At 40.3% G+C, this 22125-nt stretch overlaps 1 protein-coding gene and 1 long non-coding RNA gene across 2 annotated transcripts; both read right to left on the reverse strand.

Moving 5' to 3' along the window:
* Window positions 1-894: 894 nt before the first annotated feature.
* On the reverse strand, window positions 895-4264 carry LOC306935752. The gene is made up of 3 exons (XR_013791423.1): window positions 4149-4264; window positions 2523-2638; window positions 895-966 (listed from the first exon to the last, which is right to left on the reverse strand). It is a non-coding gene; the product is annotated as an uncharacterized lncRNA (long non-coding RNA).
* A 1559-nt stretch (window positions 4265-5823) lies between these two features.
* On the reverse strand, window positions 5824-20841 carry tfcp2l1 (transcription factor CP2-like 1). Its single transcript, XM_079518352.1, has 15 exons — window positions 20710-20841; window positions 19553-19701; window positions 16475-16548; window positions 13919-14024; window positions 13203-13309; window positions 12645-12797; window positions 12373-12483; window positions 11412-11509; window positions 9573-9624; window positions 9342-9435; window positions 8456-8546; window positions 7483-7565; window positions 7094-7236; window positions 6395-6446; window positions 5824-6051 (listed from the first exon to the last, which is right to left on the reverse strand). The coding sequence occupies exons 1-15, from the start codon at window positions 20766-20768 to the stop codon at window positions 6014-6016; spliced, it is 1410 nt and encodes a 469-aa protein (XP_079374478.1). The 5' UTR covers window positions 20769-20841; the 3' UTR covers window positions 5824-6013.
* Between the last annotated feature and the right edge of the window lie 1284 nt (window positions 20842-22125).

Raw genomic sequence — 22125 nt, forward strand, 5'->3', positions numbered from 1 at the left:
AGTACCGTTTAAAAACCCTCTCTATTTCCTCTGGTTCAGTTGTTAGTTCCTTTGTCTCAGGGTCTCTAATTTTGCTAATATTGGTCAATGCCTGTTGTTTACGCATACGTTTAGCCAATAATTTAGTGGCCCTTGTCCCGGCCTCATAATAATTTTGCTTAACATATTTACTTTTCCTTTCAATCTCATCTAATTGGGCATCCTTTATTTTAACTTTCAAGTCTTTCATTTTTTGTTTTCTGGTAATCCTGTTCCAGTGCCCTTAAATCTTCATTGTTTTTCTTATAAGCTACTAATTTAGCCTTTTTCACTAGTGCCGTCTCCACTATCAATTTACCTCTGTCTTAACATTCTTATATTGATTCATGTACAAGATCCCATTGTGTAGTTTATGATGCACCATTCAGTGTGAATTGTGATACTTTGTATTAACTTGACAGACTGCAATGCTAGCATCCTTTGCTTACATCACTTATAAAAGTCATATTTACTGGAATCATAAAGTTTTTAAATTTCCACTGCAATGGATGACAATGGTTTTCTTTTCCATAGTCTGACTGACCCTCAGGCTTGCCTCAGAAATGTCAAAAAATGCTTTTAATTAAAATGTTGGCAAGTGGCCATGATATAAGTGCAACGACACACTCCAAGCTGTCCTCACCTTTGCCTCATCCAGAGGGGAGCTTGTCATGCATTATTGCATACAAAATAAAACATAAATGCACAGAAACCTAATTATATGGTTAGTCAGTAGTTTGAAAAGTTTTGTTGTTCCTTTCTGCAACATGCAATACTGTTTGTATTTATTTGCAAGAGAGCTAGCTAACCACAGTAGACAATTATGTAAGGTGTAATGTTGTATGTTAGCTGCATACAAATGTATTCAAATTATACCTTAACTTCCTTGTCCACTGAACTGGCATAGTAGCTGTGTCATCTTGTCTCAAACGTAGATATTAAGCAAACCTGAAAGGAATCAAACTATTATATGATAATTTATCAACAGAAATTGTCTTCTAAACATTGTGATGCATGTGATGTAAGCTACAGTACACTGCCTATGCATCCAATGACTATTATGCTTTTAAAGCATACTTATTTACATTATAATCAACTTATAACACTGAAAACCATAATACTGTTTGTAAGAGAGGTAGCTTAGCCACATCTACACCATCTGTAATGGTGTATGTTAACTGCATACAATGTTATTCAAATTGTACCTTTGATTGGTTGAGATTGGATACTATAGATAACCAGTTTAGTAAGTGTAACAGTCTGTAGTACAGTCAAAGGTTATGCTAAAAGGGTATGCTAAAAGGGAAACAAGCCCCCAGGGGGCTTGTTTCCATTGTGGTCCATTGTACTCAATTCATCAGTAGGCCTAATACATACAAATAATGCAATACAATAGAATACAATAGATATTGGTAGAAAACTCAGTAGCATAAAAAGGTATATTTACAGAGGAAGGAGGGACCAGAGACAGAGGATGCTACTAACTACCAATGTGTTCAAAGCGGTTAAACTGTGCTCAATTGTATTTTGAGGTCAGCCATTCCTTTAGGTTATTTTGAGACAACCAGGTATAGTCTGGTGACCACCGGAGAGACGGGTGACAGCCGGAATGTAGACGGCACCCGGGTGAGCAGTATGGGTTAGCGCCCCAGCCTGTGTCCTCCGTGAGGAGGAAGCCCAACAAACCCTCGTGAGGCCTTTAGGAGGGCCATTCAAGCTGAAAGCGGAGCCTGCAGCACCACCTTCTTGCTCGGGTGGAGTCTGCGGAACCATTTAGGAATCCACCACTCCTGAATGAAGTGTCTGGTGCTGGGACTCTGGTGCAACGCACAGGTCCTGGGCCTGGTGAGAGCTCCTGCTCTCCTGGTGAGACGTAGGACCTGGTGAGACGTAGGAGGGGCCCTGACAGGAGTCAACCCACAGAGCCCAGTCCTTCCATGCGCCAGAAGCGTACCTCCCAGCCCTCTCTGGGCGCCAGTATCTCTGGAGTAGTTCCAACGGATTGTGTGGCCTTGGTCTTTCCCTAATGGGACTGATCGAGGGTAGCTACTGGGACTTAAGTCGGGACTTGATCACCCCGGCTGGGTTGCCTGAGTGAGGGGTATGATGTTCGTGAGACCCGAAACCCTGATGACCTTGGGATACATCACTGAGGATATGTCCCAGGTGCATCCATGCGATGTTTTTTGTTATTATTGAGTTTGGGTAGGGAGATCGATTTCTAAGGGGTCGACAATACAAATGGCCGGCGGCCCGGATGTACTTTTTGAACCGTCAGTGGCTCACAACATCAGCCTGATGGCCTAAAAGTCTAATATCTCCCCCAAGTCATAGGGAATTACCTTTGGCTTAGTTAGTGGTTAAGATGTTGGGAGACCTGGATTTGAATCTCGGGCGTTAATTAGGTTGACTTTCAGTTTCATAATCACCTTTGATGACATTATTATTATTTATTTTTTTACTGGAAAGTTTATTACCCAAAAATACCACCTGAAATAGCTTACCTCTTCTTTGTTTGTGATTATGTCACCAACTCTGACTGTAAAGCCTTAAGGTCCTTGTCCACTGAGCTGCAGGCATAGTGGTTGTGTCATCTTTTCCCAAAAGTAGATGAGCAAACCTGAAAGAGAAGTATAGAAATGAATAAACAGTAATTGTCTTCTAAACCTTGCTTTATAAACATAATTCCTACATTATAATCAACTTATAGGTCTAATACTGTATAATTAGTTATAAGAACTCATCATGCTTTATAACAATCTATAAAGCATTGTATAGTATAAACACTGTATAATAAATTACAGTTACAAACACTATGTATAATGCAATCATAACACATTATGAAGCCTAAATAATGACTTATAAGGTCAAATATATACTTCATTATTATTGGTCACTCACATACCTTTTCTTTTAGCCAGGAACATTGTTTTATTATAATCATAGTGGTAAAGCATCATAATAATTATATAATGCTTCATATTATTTATTTTCACTGTTATAATACATTAGCCTACTTTTGTGTGTGCACTTCAAGCTTGTACATGGGCTATTTTTGAACATTTAAAAGAAATCTTGGAGTGGTACGCATATAAAGCATTTGTAGACACAGCCTCAGGTCTTAATGGGTTACTGGGGTATGGGAACTATATCAGTGTCAAAGAGACTAGAGGTGATAGTGCATCAAGTTCAACAGATCCACTCTATAGCCCAGGTGCTGGACAAACGGTAGGACTAATACAAGAAGAAAAATAGGGGCCGCACCACTGGTTAATACTCAGCTATTGTTTCAACATTTCGAGCTGGTTGGATCTTCTTCACTTCAGGAATAATATAATTATTATCAAATAATATGGAGAAGATCCAACCAGATAAACGTTGCAGTAAATAACCAGTAGAGCTGAGTAGGCCTATTACTATTAACCAGTGTTGCAGACTCTATTTTAGTTTTTCTTCAACAATCAATGTCACACTGATTGTTTCAACATTTCAAGCACTGTAGGCCTATTACTTCGCATTGTATAGCCTACAGCCCTACTTCAAGACAAATATCCACTCTGGATGATGTCAGCCACCCACTGCACATGAGTGCACACACTGCACAGCCCTTTATTCTCAGAGTCAGAAGGTTTTTTAGCACAGACAGCACAGGCACAGCACATGCAGTCGACAGACGTGGGAACTCAAGAGTCATCCCTTCATCCGAAGAGCACTGTGCAAAATTAGTTTGCATTGCACAGTGCGCTCAGTGCGCTATTTCCGAACGCGCCCTATTGTGGATGAACTTGACCTAACTAATCTAATCGCATTCGCATACATCGTGTTTCGCCAATCTATTTTTGATAATAAAATATAGCCTACTATTATTCAATAAACCTTTGTAAAACAAAACAACAAAAAGTTAAATCTAATCAAATCCTTATCGCATGTCAAGCTGTCAGATAGTGTAGCTACTGTAATGTATAGGTTAGGTTTCTTATCATTTCTTTATCACCTTCTCCTGGAGAGTGCTTTGACATTTAGGAGAAGAAACGGACGGACTCCAGGAAATGTTTTAATGATTAACATGTCATTACATTCCCTGGCTACATTTTTAAAAAGAAAGAAAATAAAGTAAATTAGCTACTTACTATTTTATTCAGGGAGAGTCGTTCGGAATTCTTGCGACGCAGGACTTTGCAGACGCGGATGCTGATCACTTCCACTTCCAGCTTTGAGGTCGTTTCACAGGAAAACGAAACTTTAGAGTAGAAAGTTCTAGATTGTTTCCACACCCCCCACCCCCCGTTGCCCTGGCAACGTCACACGTGTTGTATCATTTTGGCAGTTATGGAAATCAGTGCAGACTGCAGTGCAGAGCCTCGGCCAGTAGGCTAGAGACAAACTGAATAAACACCATCTTTGAATTAATTAATGCATTTGATTTGCTGGAGTGGGTGGGCTGTTCAGCATAGCTATTTATTTATGATTATTATTGGCTGTTAATATTTTTCAAATATTATAGCTACAACGGAAGATAACGCGCGCGCGCACACACGCGCACGCACACGCGCACACACGCGCACACACACACACACACACACACACACAGAGAGAGAGAGAACGCGACCTATCTGACGTTGACTTGACTATAACCTTGGCTGAACAGAGGAAGAGTATGTATGACCTCTGTGGAGTAGACTACAACACTCATTAAATGCTTCATTTTATTTTATTTTTATTAAACTGATATAGACCTTTTCACACAACAATCTAAATGAAACAACGTTTATTTTCTGTCTGTTATAGTGCTTGTTGTGAATACCAACTTTAATAGCTGACAGAAAGAAAGACAAAAAAACAGGAAATAAACATGGGGTAGTGTTGCCTAGCAACAGAGTTCCACTGACAAGGTAAGGCTAGTAGTTCTAGGGCACAGTGCAGTGATATTCAATGTGTCCTTGATCGCTTTCCACAGGGCCCCCTGGAATGAGTTTAATAGCATCAAATTCAGTTTAAGACTTTAACCCTATTTATGCTTCAGCTGTTAAAAAATTGTCGATTTACAAAATCACAACGCGTCCCATATTGCTTGCTACTGTTGAATGTATCTAATACATTTTCTGATCTGATATGTACTGAGTGAACATTTTAACAACACAAATACTGTATTGGGGGGGGGGGGGGGGGGGGTGATAGGAGTGTGGCCAAAAGCCAAATACATACAATGTACGTATGTGTGTGATATAGCCTAATTATATTAACGCTGTGAGCTTGTAGGCTATATATGCTATTTTTTAATAGCCAACAAAACATTTGAAATGCTTTCCTTGTTTTAATGGGTTTATAAGATTGTATTCATTAAAAAACATTCCAGATTAAACTCGCAGGTTGTTCAAGTGGAACCACATGTTGTACACTCGTATGTGGGACAGTGCTGGAAATACTGCATCCAAGATAATATCATTCCTATGAGTCTGTGTTTTCCTGTAAAATGACTAGAATGTTTTAATCTCAAATTGGCCTGATGAATATGGAGACAATTCACACATACGAGTGTAAAATTATGATACCACTTTTGTTTTATTATTAATCTCCTCATTCGCCTGTGAGGCAGAAACGTTTACAAGTTACAACCAATATAGCAATAATAGCATAACAATTAGGTATCAATGACAATTAAAGTTCAAAGAAAAATAAAATAAACCAACCACAAGTTCCCAACAGCTAACTAAAAGCATTGTACTGCTGGTCTTGAACATTCACTGTCTGTAGGCAGATATCTGATCCTGGAATAAAATGTCTCAATATACAGTACTATTTAAAAACATACAAAAAAAAGAAATGCTCAAATATATTGGAAAATATATTGTTGAAATATATTTTCACCATATATTATATATTTTGGCAAACTCAAAATATAGTTTCAAGCATATATGTTTCCCAAAATAATGAAAATATATAATGTGGCCATTGTCTGTATATGTAGAAACATGTGGCACCTGGATGCCGTCGCTCATTTTAAAACAACATGGTAGCCTTCTGTGTTTTCATCTGTGAAACAGGAAAGACAGCACAATAAATAAATTAATGAATAAATGCAGAAAGAAAGAAAGAAAATAATTCAATTAGGTTATGTTTTGTAACATTTCATTTTCTATTGAAAACTGCAATAAGTAATGTTCTAAAATTACATTTTTGGAATTCTTTGACAAAAGAAAAACATTTCATTTGTGTTGCAGCTGTTGTCTGTCTGTTGATGTTGATGCAAAAGTTCATACCGGTAACCGGTAAGTAGTGTATCAGGGCCTTAAGACTATAATTTCTACTTCATCATTTATCATGATGATCATTTATCATGATGAACAAAGTGCATGTGTTAACCGAGTTGTTTCACCTCTCATAGTGCTGATGGTGAAGTTGCTCTCATCACTGAAGTTCTGCACCATCTGGAATTAAGGAATGAATAAATATGAATTAATCTATTAAGCCAACAGACAGACAGACAGACAGACAGACAGACAGACAGACAGACAGACAGACAGACAGACAGACAGTCATAGATATAACAAATAACACCACAGCATTGCTACTGCAAGTAGAATTGCATCAGTTGCCAATTCTTCTGTTTCCTACAAGACAGGCAGTTTTCTTAATCATTCTCATAAGTGAAATAGTGGATGTAGTAGCCGACTTGTTCTCTATGAAAATCCGGAAGTAACGCACCATTTACCATTGTTGGTCACTAAACATTTTTTGTTTTGGCACCTACTGTAGGGGATGAGCAGTCGGTCTCTCTGTCTGCCTGTCTGTAGCTACATGTAATATTCCAAACCGAACAGATTAGTGCCACATTTTTGGAGCATACTTTACATTCATACTGCCAATAGGCCAAGGATGTAAATCCGTGAATATTGTTTGTGTGATTATTTCTCACATTTTGTAAATACATAATCTCAAATACCACTGTTATTAGACCCGTCTTGTTTATATATTTAGTGCTCCAGAGGGCGCTATAACATAAAAAATAACTAGTATTATGTACTGGAGTGGAGGCACTGATGTCCCTGTATGTTTGGTGTAGGTGTTGTTCTACCTCGTCAGTCACCAGGATGTGGATTCCAGTGGGTCCTTGTCTGTAGATGTGCGTGATCTGCTGTGGGGTGACGCTGAACAGCGTAGACATCTTCTCAGACAGATCCAGCAGTGTGGCCTCCTCTAAGTACAATGCATGGTAAACTACACAGGAGACACAAGACAAACCTGAGCCTGCGGCAACACACTGTTTGTCGACAGCCGGTAGGTCGGGAGTCGAGACCCAAGGGTGGGACATGACGTATTCAGACAGGGTGGAGGAAAACTTACATCCTTATCAATACATTATTATTGTGTTATTGGGAAATATGAATATGGAGTCATATGACTTCACAGTGAAAAAAACCAGTGAAACAGAATGAAAACAGTAAATCTGAAATGTACACCTACCATCTCCACCCCCTGGTTTGATGGACAGTTGGTTTCTGCTCTGTGGCTGACAAACGTAGATGGTGAGGCGAGGTTGGACACACCTGGAAATCCAGAGCAGGAAACACACATTTATGGAAAGAAATAAAGATCTTTATTAAAGATGTAGTTACAGCAAAGAATTGTAGATGGATAAACCACAATATAATGTAGTGCACATAATAACTGAATAATCTAAAAGCCCTAAGTAGTGGCCCCAAGAGGCTGTACTGCTCCTTACATCCAACCAGGCCACAGTGGTTTGAACCGAGCGCCCCCCTTTAAACAGAATAGTGGATATGTTGTTCTATGGGGAAAGGACATGAGGTCACCCAAATCAGTAGGGTTCACCCTTCAATCTGCCATTTTAAGTCTGAGATATTTTGTGCTTGTGTGAAAAGCTGACACTTTTGCCTGAGGCTGGTGCTGGAGCCTGGAGGAAAGGCTGGGTGTCACTCAAACGCTAGAGTTCATTGACCAGGGAGCATGAATAATGCACAGCAAGTTGCATGGCATTCCACATTTTTAGATACGATGCATGCCCTTGTAAATTGTGGCCCATGACTGGTGCTAGTGGAAAACGTAAGTCATGAAAAAAGTATGATTCATCCATCATGAACGGAAATATCTTGTGTGGAAGTACAAATTGTGGCCTATGGATGGCGCTAGGGAAAAAGCGTTTGGATCACAAAAAATATGAATGAATGTGCTAAGAAACTGTCATCTAATCTGCCCATTCGATTTTGAGATATCTTGAATGCAAGTGCAAATTTTGGTCTAAAGGTGGTGCTAGAGGAAAGCCAGCAGAGTCAATAAAAACACTTTGGCTACTCACCAATACACAAAGATGGTTTTGTGGAGTTGAAAGCCTACTTTCCCTAGCGGATGCACTCTGGGCCACTTTTAGACCGCCACAGTACTAGAATGGGCTGGAGCCGTTCATTCGGTATCTCACCTTCCCTTGATGGTGTTGAAGAGTCGGATGCCGTCTGCTGGTCCACATATTTGGATCAGGTCATCTCTGCCCATGTTCAACAGGTCAGCACCTATACCACGTTCACAGCAAGCCAAGACCACTAACAGTCACACAAACATCTCTGATCTGAACTGAGCTAGCCTGAAAACCTCTGAAACATCTACTGTGATTTGATCTGATAGAGTAGATTATCATGTATACAGATCATTGAAGGTCTCGGCTTACTGATGCATCTAGTGCCATCTAAATTCAATGTAGTGTAGCTGCAAGAATGGCCACTAACAAACCTACCGCCACTGATTTGAAAACCAACCCTGATACCTTTACAATATGAAGGACCACCCTAAAGTCTTTGCATTGGTTTTGCAATGCAGTATTATGTATTTTTAAAATGTCTCCAGTTTCACCCATTTCTAGCTACTACATTGAATTGACATGTCACCAGATGTATCGGTAGACAGAGATCTCAGATTGTCCGGTTACGTACTGAAAAGTTTATAATAGGCATATTTTAACTTTTATACATGTTTAGATGACTTGTGACACAAGAGAGGAGTGTGCTCTCAGTGTGATCTCCCCGAAAGCCTGATTTATACTTCATCATATGACGGTGTCACGTGCCAAAATGAGCAGATATAAGACACTTTTCACCGAACTTTTCACATCCGCAACACAGTGTGAGCTTACAGATCTGCTATTTTCGGTCTGCAATGCCCTCGTACGACGAGCATAAATTAGGCATTAGACAGGTAAATACACAGACACATCTATTGGGGGAATCCCTGAATTCTGTAAGCGTGTCATGTCTCGGAGTGACAGAATTCCATAGGTCAGAGGTCATAGGTTTCCATGTGAGCTGTGTTACCTGAGAAGCTGGAGAAGAGCCTTGAGAAAGGCGAGAACCTGTGACGCTGAAGCCACTGCTGAGTGTCGTGCGGCGAAGACGACGCCTGGAGGCGCTACATGTCAAAAAGAACAAGAGCTCTTGAAATGAGTATAGTGTAGCATCCACTGTCTCCAAATAATGGCCTATAAAGAAGGAATAAGAGAGCAACAGCATTAACGCTTTTCACACCGAACTGCCACTCTTACTTACATCAGAACAGCCGGGAAGAAGCAGCTCCCCCTGCTGGTTTGGAGAGCTGTTGCTACAAAAGAACATGATAACGCTGATTATGAAAATGGTCATGGAAACACCTTGCCCTGACATGCATGTTCAACCTTCCCATTTATTTTTAGACCGGCATAGACAATCAGGGGTTAAGACATGTCAACCACTTTCAACTTGGCGTAACTACTGTCGTTCTGACTGAAATATTTTGATATTGATATTTTTTGATATTTTTAAACTATCATACAAAGAAGTATAAAACAGGGCTTAGTGGTTAACACCAGACAGTTTTATTTTATTATTTATTTATATGTATGACACCATGCTGTTTTGTTTTTAAACAAGACAGGGTGTGGTAACGTGGCAGCTTCCCTGTTAAGGGTTAAAGTGTCTTGCTCAAGGACACTCACATGTGGACTTTGGTGGGTCGGTGACCTTTTGATTACCAGATGGCCCCTCTCTCTCTACCCACTAAGCTATGGCCGCCCCAAAGCAAAATGTCTTAGGTAGTATAAGCACTAGTAGTTTGTCACCTCAAACAACACAAAAAGCAGATAAAACAACGTGTCATGACCAAGACTCTGAGTGTGTGATTTATCCTGTGTGCAACAGGTGTGTTGTCGCACACCCAGACCCATTGAAAGATAGGTACAACACTCTCTGCATGTATGTATACGAGCATGCTTCACAAAGATTAAATAGAATGGGGTTCAATGCTGGAACTAAATAGTGTTTCGAACTATTGGTCGCTCCATGGCAAGCGTTGGTTTTGGTTCTATATCATCGCTGTTGGGCAGAAACATTGCATCTCCATATTTCAACGTTCTATGGTTTTTGGTAAAAAAAATAATGCCCTACTTCATCGTACAAGAGTATCATGCAAAAGTAGCAGAAATAGCCGATCTACCCAAATGGTTATTTTTGTCCATTTCCTGCAAAGTACCAGTTTTGAAGATTTTGACGTTTTTACCATTACACCAAAACAAATTCCAAGGTGGTTGGAATAATTGAATATTAAATAGTCTTGTAGGATCGTAACTCTCTTTCTCTCTCTCTCAATGGCTCTGGTCACACCCAGCTCAGAGTCTAATTAGTTTGACTCAGGCCAGGTATCACTGCTTTTCCTGATCTCCACCTCTGTCTTGCTGTGTGTTTATACAGCCCATGGTTTTGTAGAACAGAAATACTTCACGCTGTGTTGCGTAACATGTCCTGATAAATGGCCAAGCACTGAACTGATACCATGGACTCTAACCTCTCATGGACCCTCTAACCTCTCACACATTTGTGGTTGGGATTTCTGGACATGTGATGCAATTGTTGAACACCTTTATTCTAGTTCAGTTGTTTTCAAAGTGGGAGCCGCCAGGGCGTGCCAGTGGAAAATGTAAAGGGAAATTATTGTGCAAGTTTAACCACTTTCAACCTTATGTCACTGTCATTGTCAAAACCTTCCCAAAATGTACTAAACGTTACCACAATATTAAACACATGTGAGTTCCTGCAGTACAGGATATTACCGCTGCTCACCTAACACTGACAGAAAGACAAAAGTAGTCCAGGTGGCAGGTTCATGTTTACAATCTGTAGGCTAAGTAAACATTTATTCTCACACCAAATCACTTTCCTTCTTCTAAACATAATTTTGGAAGCAAATCGACTCAGAGTCTGAATGTCATGACACCACACAGCCTTTAATTCAAAACCATCAAAGCTTCAAACCACTCTGCCTCTCATGCGCTCAACATGTTCTTTTAATTAAGTGGTGGGATCGTTTATTGGTTTCATGGTGATTTTATTTATTTTTTTATCAGGAGGACTCACCCATCTGTGAAACTGCAAGAGGACGGAGAACTCTGGTAGACAGGAGAGGAAGTGCTGCTCGTCGTGCTGAGATTAAGCGCATCAGGCCAAGGAGAACACTGATGGACAGACAGACAGATTAGATGGCTGCACTGATAACAACAGACCTCAGGTGGTGCTGCTTATTACAACAGGCCTTCATTCTCACAACAAGCAGGCAAAGTAACAGCTAAGAATTTAGAGCCATGACAGGCATTCTGAATGAGCTGGCATGTAAAGAATACCCCGGTGACGCAGTCACGCAGGACATCACTGACTTTCTCCAAACACAAACAGCACAGATTATTAACAGAGGAACAGCACATATTAACACACACAAGTCAGCTGCCACCACACTGTAAAAATGACTGTTTTCAAAATGTGTAAACATTTTGTCAACATAAAACATTACATTAAAATATAGCTAAAATAGCAGATCTACAAGCTCACAGTGCGTCACCATGCGCTGCTCAGCTATTTCCACAATTTGTTGTATAAAGAAGTATACAGTAAAGCCTACTACTACTACTACTACAGTACTACTACAACTACTATTACTACAATTAATAGTAATAATAATAATAATAATGAATTGCATTTTTATAGCGCTTTTCCAAGTGCTCAAAGCGCTTTACAATGGTTCATTCATTCATACATTGGGAGGTGAAGCGGCGAACACGCCAGCGTCTTCACTTCCCACATTCACACACCAATGGTGGCAAGCTCACACCAACCGACTCATTGGAGGCAATGTAGGGTTCAGTGTCTTGCCCAAGGACACTTCGACATGTGGACAGGAGGAGCCGGGATTCGAACCGCCGACCCAGGGATCATTGGACGACCTGCTCTACCTCCTGAGCCACAGCCGCCCTAGTAGTATAGTAACTATTATTACTAGTACTACTATTTGCATCTCTGCATGAGTTGTGTGTAGAATGATCACCTCTGTAAACATGGTGGTCTCGTGGGACGGCTGGTACTTGTCTCTGTCGTGAAGACTCTTTTTATCCATCTTTTCTCTGTCTGTCTTCAGCTTGCGATCAGCTCCTTTTGGCTTTACGACAAACATCATATGAATAAACAGGTTCCAAGGACATTTGAATAAATATAAATGTTGAAGAAACCAGGGTGCAAAGATACACATTTACCCTAACCCTACATTTATATTTGTCAGTATGTGGAAAGAATGTCAAATGTATCTTTTCATGGCGATACCTTGAAGACTTTGACTTGGCAGCTGGAGGAGTGGATTTGGTCCAGATATTCTCCATTGTCGTTCTGACTGAAGGTGTCTACCTGGATCCTGAACGGAACGCCCTTCTCTCCACCGTGCTTCCTAGGAGTAAACTCTGTACTGATACAGTTGACCTGAGAGGAGAGGAGAGGAGGAGAGATTGTACAGCTTCTACAGCTACTACACGTCTCTCATAATCATTCCAGTTACAGTTGGAGGCCATCGATATTGTCCTTTTCTTTTTGCTGAGGTTTGCGTGATCTGCGCAAAAGGACAGTTAACCCATTTTGGGCGGGAACCACTTTTGGTGTTTTAAACATTATGTTATAATTTAGCTATTGAAAAATAGCAGATCTACAAGCTCATAGCGCGCCACCGAGTGGCACGCTACGAGCTTGTAGGTCTGCTATTAAAAATATTTAGTTCAGAAAACTGGAGGATTTAGAAGGATTTTTTAAAATTTTGAGGTCAGGCCTAAATGGGTCAAATGATAAGGGACAATATCGGTGGCACCCAACTGTACATGTAATGATCACTACCTGTATGAAAACCGATGCGTTCTTCACAGGATCCCAGAGGAACTCGATGGTGTTGAGCTGCAGAGGGTGTGCTTGAGGCTCCATGATCCCCACTGACAGAGGGATATCTGAGGAGAACCACATTGTCAGACATTGATTTTCCAACTTACTCAAGGTCTGGGGTTCTGTTATATAACACTTACAAGTTACAAAATGCCAGTAAAGAATGCACAGCCTTGTGGTTGAGTGAACAACATGCCCATTTTTATTGGGGACTGATTGCACATCATAATTATGCCTATATGTATAATATAAAATGTAATCAGTACAAGTCCAGATGGCCAGGTCAGACTCAGTATTTAAGTCCAAGTCCATTTACAGTATGCCCTTCTACTTGTGATAGAATTCAGCTAGGTTGGACGTTAAGTCAACTTTTATAATGTTATCCTATTTTAATTAGTGTTAGTACAAAATAATACTAATTCTGTACTTATGCTTTACTCTTACCTGTATCTTTGTTTCATTAATACTGCGGTGGTGGTATGACAAGAATTTCCTTCTGGATCAATAAAGGTCTGTCAGGCTATCTATCTTGCAACCGTCTATCCATCTTCAAGTAACATCATGTATTTAGAACAGACACTCACACACTGATGTGTTGTTTTTTCATTCAGTACCTGTCACAAATAAAGATTAACATCTGCAAAAGACACAAGTTAACATGAGCTGTCACTAACCGATGTCCAGTATTCTGTCTCCTGGTCGACTCCACCTCCATCCTTCCAGCTGCTGGTGCTCCATGTACTGCAGTCGACGGTCATGAAACACCACCCGGACGATGCTCTGTAAACAGGTGGGACAGGGCGTTAGGGGGACCTCACAGAGACCTTGTAGGGGCAGCATGACCGTGTGCCCCGACACTGCTTATAAACACCCAGTGACTGGGGTTTCTTCAGGCAGTGTTCAGAGTTTGTAAATTCACAATGAATTGAATCTCTGTTTCTCCCAGTCAACCCATGAACCCTAACAATCCCTATTCTGGGCATGTCATAATAATAGGCAAAACAAGGTGAAAAGAGATGATCGTCAAGCTCACAACACGTTATGTTGTGACATGTTATGAGCTTGTAGATTGGCTATTTTCGCCTCAAGAGATTTGGTTTAGAGGGGAAAAGGAGGGGTCCAAGCACAGAACCCTGGGGGACCCCAGTCAATGAAGTAATATAGGGTTTAAGTCACACTTTAAAGAACAACCACTAACCCCACACGGTTGATATGATTATGAATGGTTGAAGCCCTTCATAAAAGGTACATTCGATTTTACATTTAACAAAATCCCATTGTGCCTTTCAAAAACGCATTTTGGGTGCAATCCCCAAAATATACTCTTCTACACTTTTTTATTGATTTAATCTTTATTGATTGCAATGCAATGTGCAACATAATATTTGTACATATCTGTGAAAAGGATGAAACACAATAAAGCTAGAGAGCGCATTTCCATTGTGGTCCTTTAACTGTAAGAGTGTGTACTTGTATAACTGACCCCAAAAATGTTGACTCTATCCATCTTGGTCGGATTTTGGACACTGAACATATTTCTGTAACCATCCGTTGAGGAGTAAGTGGCGGTTGTTTGAAGTGTGACATTGTAAAACACGTCAGACATCTCCTCTGTGTGGGTCTAATTCGCTGTTGACATAAGGCAGACAGACCCACGCCGTCTTTTATAACTTCTCCACAAATAAAACAGGCTGAAATTAATTTCCATCCCAGCGGAGACATTATGATTGATTAAGTTAATGACGACCTTTTAAAACCCGACCAGGGAAGGAAAATAAATCATAAAATGATCAACGGCCGTCTGTGAGGCACAGCTACCTCTGAGCCCATTAGAGAGGCAGCGTTCCACATGAGTGACCACTAGGACCCAGAGGCCCCAGACAGGGACACGTCACGTTTACACAAACGCCACCTGCCACGTTCTTGTGTCGCTCGGCTGCTGCCACGGCTTTATGAAGAGCAAACGGCCGTGACAACCTGACAACACAGGACTCTCCAGTGAAGGCGTTTGTGTACGCAGTCAAATCCTCAGTGATAATTTAACATTTTAGCTAGTACCTTTCGTTTTAGAACCCTGGTGAGTGACCAAACAGGTCACCACAACATGTAATTGTTTTTAGAAATGTGTTCTTTAACTTTTATATTTGCCTTTTATCTCTTGATGACAAATGAGTGCAAATGGGCTGAATTACTCAAGAATAAATAAATCTTGAATAAATGAATGAATGAACTCACGAGAGAGAAATGAACCATTCCATTTGTACACTGTCACTCTCAGAGATCAACATGACTCAGGGAAATAAGGAATTAACAAGAAACAAATGTTATTTTAACTGAGTGTACAAATGGAGCCAAATTGACCCTTACAGGTCCATTTAGTTCCATTTGCACTCATAGTTAGACGTGACTCACAAAATAAGGAAATAAAATGGTTAAATTGACACTGAGGATTCAGTTAAGGCTGAATTCAACCATACGGCTTGTCTCTTAATTTGAACTGAGTGTACATGTGTGTGTTTCTAAGTCTTCTGATTGAATTCAGTCTCCTTTGACTCCCATCTGAAACACACTTCATAATAACAACCTGCATGTTGGACATACATGTACTGTATATGGCTACTAATGGGTTTTATTCATAAACCAATGGAATCTTCAACATACCACTTTTTTTTATTTCAAATAATTAAACCTAATAGTTGTCAGTTGCACAGTACAAAAACTACACACGTATTTGAACAAAACGTGAAAGGTTTCAAACTTTAAGTGTCAATATCTTCTCCTTCTCCCGTCATTCCAAACAGGTGATAAATGACATCCAGAATGAATATGAATAAAGTCCCACTAGAGGCAACAAACCAGAATGCATCGAATAAAAGAAAAAAGAACTTGAAAGTGTGTGTGTGTGTGTGTGTGTGTGTGTGTGTGCGTGTTTGTGTGTTGTGGGGTCTGTATGCGTGTTTGTCGTGTGTGGTTGTGTGATAGTTTGAGTGCGTGTGTGTGTGTTTATTTGCATGTATGTGGCATGTGCGTGAGTGTGTTTTGTGTGAGACAGGACAGCACTGATAGTACCGCATCTGCAAGGATGGAACCCTGGCCCCTGACGGGGAAGAGAGGGCTGGGGAACCTGTTTGGTGACGGACCAGGAAGTACATAAAGACAGATAAGAGAGAAGAAGAAGAGGTCACATTTAAGTCAATAAAAAAAAAATCAGACCAATACCGGTGACCTACCTTCACATATCTGCTGCTTATATCTGTATACTCCACTAGTTTTCTGTATAGCATACGGATTTCGTAGGACTGACCTACATTTTAAAACATTAAAACAAACCTGATTAAAATTGAAAAATGGGAAATCAGTCAATCAGAAAAGAGGGGCATGATAGAAATGGAATCAAATTAAAAACTCCTTTTTATGCCAAATAAAAGTCTATCTACACCAGCCCCTAAAAAAACATCACTATCTTGTTGGTAGCTATACCTATTGGTAGCTATACCAATATATAGTAGGCCTATATTATATTATATACCAATAATAGGATAGTGCCACTACTGTACTACCAGCAGTTGTATTCAGCATTAAAGCAAGATAATAATAATGATCATATCTACTGAGGGAACTGACAAAAATAGGTTGAGTGGCATGATTATGCTAATTCAAAAGTATTTTTTAATCCTACTGATTCTGAAGTACAATACTGATGCAGTTACAGATTAGCTAGTGCTACGCTAACTCCTGCAGTCTGACTCAGATTAAACCCAAACAGATAAAACAACAAATAACAACATGACATTGATGTCACAGTTCAACAACAGTCAGATTGGTTCAGTTTAGTGGTGAGACAGGAGAAAGAGAGACAGCAAATACAAGAGAAGAAGAAGAGAAGGAGTGAGTAAATACCAGAAGAAGAAGACAGTAAAAGGTGAAAGTCAGAGCTAAACTCTTAATGTTATTTTGTTGTCGTTTGTTTTCATAATGATGGCACCTTATGATTTCAAGTCTAAGATTCAGACAAGCTATTGCATTGTAGGTACAAATGCTTAAAGAACGACTTCACCCATTTTCAACCCATAATTGGTCCTCACTAATGTTCATAATAAAATGGTACAATTGTTGTCTACTCGGTCTGTGTCTCAGAGGAAGGCTGTGGACACTTCAGAAACCTGCCTTCTAGTGACGTCATAGTTGGGCAGGTCTTGTTTCAAACAAGATTTCACTTTTTTGGTATGCCAATTCCAGGAATAGAAAGCCTGCAGTTTCTATTAGCTTCTATTTCCCATTGATGGTGTCACTAGTAGGCGGGTTTCTAAACTGTCCACAGCCCTCCTCTGAGACACAGACCGAGGAGACAAACACGGTACCATATTATAATGAGCATTAGTGAGGACCAATTATATAGGTTGAAAATAATTCAGGGTGAATATTACTAAATGCTATTCATGTTCCAGAGATGTATACCATCTCAGATTAGCAGTCCACTTCAAGTCAACTCCAAAGTCCATCCAGGTTCCTGTGTCTCTCACTATACTGTCAATTTGATGCCATCCAACATTTTCAGTCTTAAATGTGCAATTTCTTTGACTTTGGGAGAGAGCTGTTCCAAAAATGCATTTCAAGTCAAGTCAGTTTTATTTATAAAGCACATTTAAAAACAACACGTTGACCAAAGTGCTTTACAATGAATATAAATAAGGCAAGTCAGTGAAACATCAGCAATTCAATGCAGGCTAAAATCAACTAAAAAACAGTTCTAGTCCAAACTTAACCTAATATAAAATATACCCTCTTGGTAACACTTTCTATGCAGCCCATGTCTATAATGCATCATAAAGATACATATAATGTATTATAATCTTCTTATAACAGTGTATAAATACAGTTATAACAATAACCATAACACATTGTAGCATTTTATAATGAATTATAAGGGCATGTATGACAAAATGTCAAAATTGCTACACTTTAGATATTATAATACAGTATATTATAAATCTCCAAGTTGTTATACATTATAATAAAGCTATTATAAATGCTTTATAATAAATTGTGGATATTGTTACAAAAATGTATTTATTGGAGCTTTTAACTATAATTATAAGCAGATTATAATGCAAAGAAAGTGTTACAGAACTCTTGAACTGAGTTCTCCCACTTTAACCCACAAAAAAGGTTAAAACATGAAAATATAAAATAGTTAAATAACGGCTCACAATGTATCACATTGTAAGCTTGGATGATGGACTATTTAAAAGTAATGTTGACCTGGGCCTGAGTGGTTAAGAAAGCCCAGCTATCAGATGACTACTGTGTAGGCCTAAGCTTTGCGGCGTGTATATGGCTGCAGTGTATTGATTGATCTCCATAGAGTGGGTTTCATGTGGTGGTGGTCTGTTGAACCCTAGACTAGACAGGCAACATGGAGGACAGATCGCTACCTTGGTGGTGGTGGTCTGTTGAACCCTAGACTAGACAGGCAACATGGAGGACAGATCGCTACCTTGGTGGTGGTGGCCTGTTGAACCCTAGACTAGACAGGCAACATGGAGGACAGATCCATGGTGGTCTGTTGAACCCTAGACTAGACAGGCAACATGGAGGACAGATCGCTACCTTGGTGGTGGTGGTCTGTTGAACCCTAGACTAGACAGGCAACATGGAGGACAGATCACTACCTTGGTGGTGGTGGTCTGTTGAACCCTAGACTAGACAGGCAACATGGAGGACAGATCGCTAGTGGTGGTCTGTTGAACCCTAGACTAGACAGGCAACATGGAGGACAGATCGCTACCTTGGTGGTGGTGGTCTGTTGAACCCTAGACTAGACAGGCAACATGGAGGACAGATCGCTACCTTGGTGGTGGTGGTCTGTTGAACCCTAGACTAGACAGGCAACATGGAGGACAGATCCATGGTGGTCTGTTGAACCCTAGACTAGACAGGCAACATGGAGGACAGATCGCTACCTTGGTGGTGGTGGTCTGTTGAACCCTAGACTAGACAGGCAACATGGAGGACAGATCACTACCTTGGTGGTGGTGGTCTGTTGAACCCTAGACTAGACAGGCAACATGGAGGACAGATCGCTAGTGGTGGTCTGTTGAACCCTAGACTAGACAGGCAACATGGAGGACAGATCGCTACCTTGGTGGTGGTGGTCTGTTGAACCCTAGACTAGACAGGCAACATGGAGGACAGATCGCTAGTGGTGGTCTGTTGAACCCTAGACTAGACAGGCAACATGGAGGACAGATCCATGGTGGTCTGTTGAACCCTAGACTAGACAGGCAACATGGAGGACAGATCGCTACCTTGGTTGAGATAGGTGAGCGTCTCCTCTTGTTGTTTCACAGCCGGCGAGGTGGGTGCACAGAGAATGTTCTGTAACGCAGACCGCTTGGAGACGCTCTCTGCCAACTGTCTGGCTTCATCGTTTTTTAGGAAAGGAGCCAAGGCCTCCCTGTGCAGAGAGAAGGGTTAAACATTGACTTAAGAGTATCAGGGATTCATTCGAATCATCTCACAGGACCAAAGAGTTGCAGCAATAGAAATACAACAACTTAAAAAAAAGTCCCTGTGTTTTATTGACTGAATAATCAGTGAAAATCTTACAAATACATTTTGTTAGATAATATGATACCAGCTCAACTTTTTGAAAGGTTTGAATACCAAACTCTCACGGCAACAGAAAGACACAGAGGAGTGAAATGTAGTATAAATCTACCATTTTCTAAGCTGAACATGAGTCTGCTCTATTATCAGTTTAAACAATATTGATTAAAGGCGAGTGTGCTAATAATATATATCAGTTCCCCTATTCTGGAGCGAACATTCATGAGCTTGTAGATCAGCAAAGGAGATTTGTAGTAGAGAGGAAAAAGGATCAGAGTAATTTAAAGTAACACGGTATAATCGCAATATATTCAAATAAGTTCAGAATTACTATTCTTTATTTCCGATACAAGTACTTTATGTGCACTTGTTTCCCAAAAAAGAGATAACATATATATATTGTTTAATTTGGCATCCTGTTAGTAAATGCAAATTATTTTATATAAAAGTGCTAAGAGTGCTATTTGTGTTTTAGAGGCTATTTCTTTGCACAGATATGTGCCTTGAGATTTTGACTTGCTCTTTGGTCTTTGATTGATTGAACGAACGCTTTATTAGTCAGATATGTAAACATGTGGTACAGTCAGATATTAAGGCTAAAAGAACACAGAACGTCCTGGGGACTTCCATTGTGTTCCTTAGGCACTAGTAAAACTATACCCAGTTAAAACCATGTAGACCCTCAGTGTAGTCTCAGTGAAACAGACCTGAATTGCAACTGTACTTGGACTTCTTCTTTCCATTACACCAAACCCATACACCCTCTACAAGGTATTGTTGGCGAATCTTCCCGCCAGAATAGGCTTAACCACTCAAGTGGTTAAGCAATATAAGTTAAACATGAATCTTTTCTTACCGAATGTAACTAGCAGAGTGCTGCTGAAAGGACTCGGGCTGGGAGTGCCAGAACAGCATGTTGTTCGTCTTCTTCGTCTTGTCCTTCGGCGGACACAGCTGGACCACACAGTTCCTCGGGTAGACAGGTGAAGGTCTCTGCAGAGGTTTGCTAGCCGAACACCATTATCGGCTCTTATATACCAACTGTGATGTCACTGGGGCCATCTGACATACCTCAAATGACCTTTGAGAGGTGCTGTGTGTGTGTCTGTGCGACAGACAGTGAGAGAGAGAGAGAGAGAGAGAGAGACAGAGAGAGAGAGAGAGAGACACACACACACGTGCACCCACTGCCAATGTCCAGCTGGTTGGATGCAATGTAATCGCTACTCAGAGCTGCTCACAGGCAACATGGTAAATAAAGAGAAGGCTGCATTTTAACTCACTTAGAAGAAATAAGAAGAAATAAGTTAATGGAGTGAAAAAACCCAGCATAAAATAGGCAGTTTGTGGAGGTCAAAAACATTAACAAATAGAATTAAACCTTTGATCAAATACACATACAAATAACCTTTCCGATTTACACTAGACAATGTACAAGTCTCTTTGCGAGCCATTGTGAGCTTATAAAGCTGCTAGTTTTGAAAAGGGGAAACAGCATTTTTGGAGATTTTCTGCCAATAATGACATGCCCAAAATAGGGACACCGGGATAAACGTGGTTGAAAGAATTGTGCTGTTTCTCTTTGCAGAACCAAAGCTCCTCTCCGCTCACACACACACACTCATCTTTATCACTGGTGTGAGATGACTCTCAACAGGTTAATATTTATACAGAACACTCTAAGCACACCTCTGCTCTCCCATGTGTTTGTAAAATGACATGTGACCCTCCCTGTGAAACAATATTTATCAGCTAAATGCACGGCTTAAATAACCACAGAACCAGGTCAACTCACGTCGCTTTATTTCTACAGCAAAAACAATTTGTTCTCGTTTTACTTTTGTCGTTGCAAATGTACCATTAACAACTGCCCTCTGTACAGACCGTCATGAAAAGCAATACAATAATAAAGTTAAATAAAAGAGCCTAAACAAATATAAATACAGATATGAACATTACATGAGGTGGGATAGAGAGAGGGAAGGCCGATCGGAACATGCATAGTGAACAGATTGCAACGAATACCGTATCGGTAGAGAGACAATCAGGACAGTTTGTCGTCCAGATCAGAAACGTTCCTCTCAAGTCGAAGACAGACAGTACTGTACTTGCAAAAGGAATGTGGCCTCGTCTGAGAACATTAAAACCCGTTGAGGGGTAACAGGGAGAGGAGTCAAGTACAACACACATCGGTGTGATAAATACAGATGGGGAATTTTCTTCATGTACAGACAGTCAGACACGGATTATATTTCCGATCCATAAAATTCTG

This window comes from Electrona antarctica (genome assembly GCF_951216825.1).
Source record: "Electrona antarctica genome assembly, chromosome: 13".
Taxonomy (NCBI): Eukaryota; Metazoa; Chordata; class Actinopteri; order Myctophiformes; family Myctophidae; genus Electrona; species Electrona antarctica.

Coding starts and splice junctions, on each gene's coding strand:
- tfcp2l1 (XM_079518352.1), bottom strand. CDS start 20,768: ATGCTGTTCTGGCACTCCCAGCCCGAGTCCTTTCAGCAGCACTCTGCT. Junction 19,702..20,709: donor CACTCTGCTAGTTACATTCG/GTAAGAAAAGAT, acceptor CTCTCTGCACAG/GGAGGCCTTGGCTCCTTTCC. Junction 14,025..16,474: donor TAAGCAGCAGATATGTGAAG/GTAGGTCACCGG, acceptor ACCTGTTTACAG/AGCATCGTCCGGGTGGTGTT.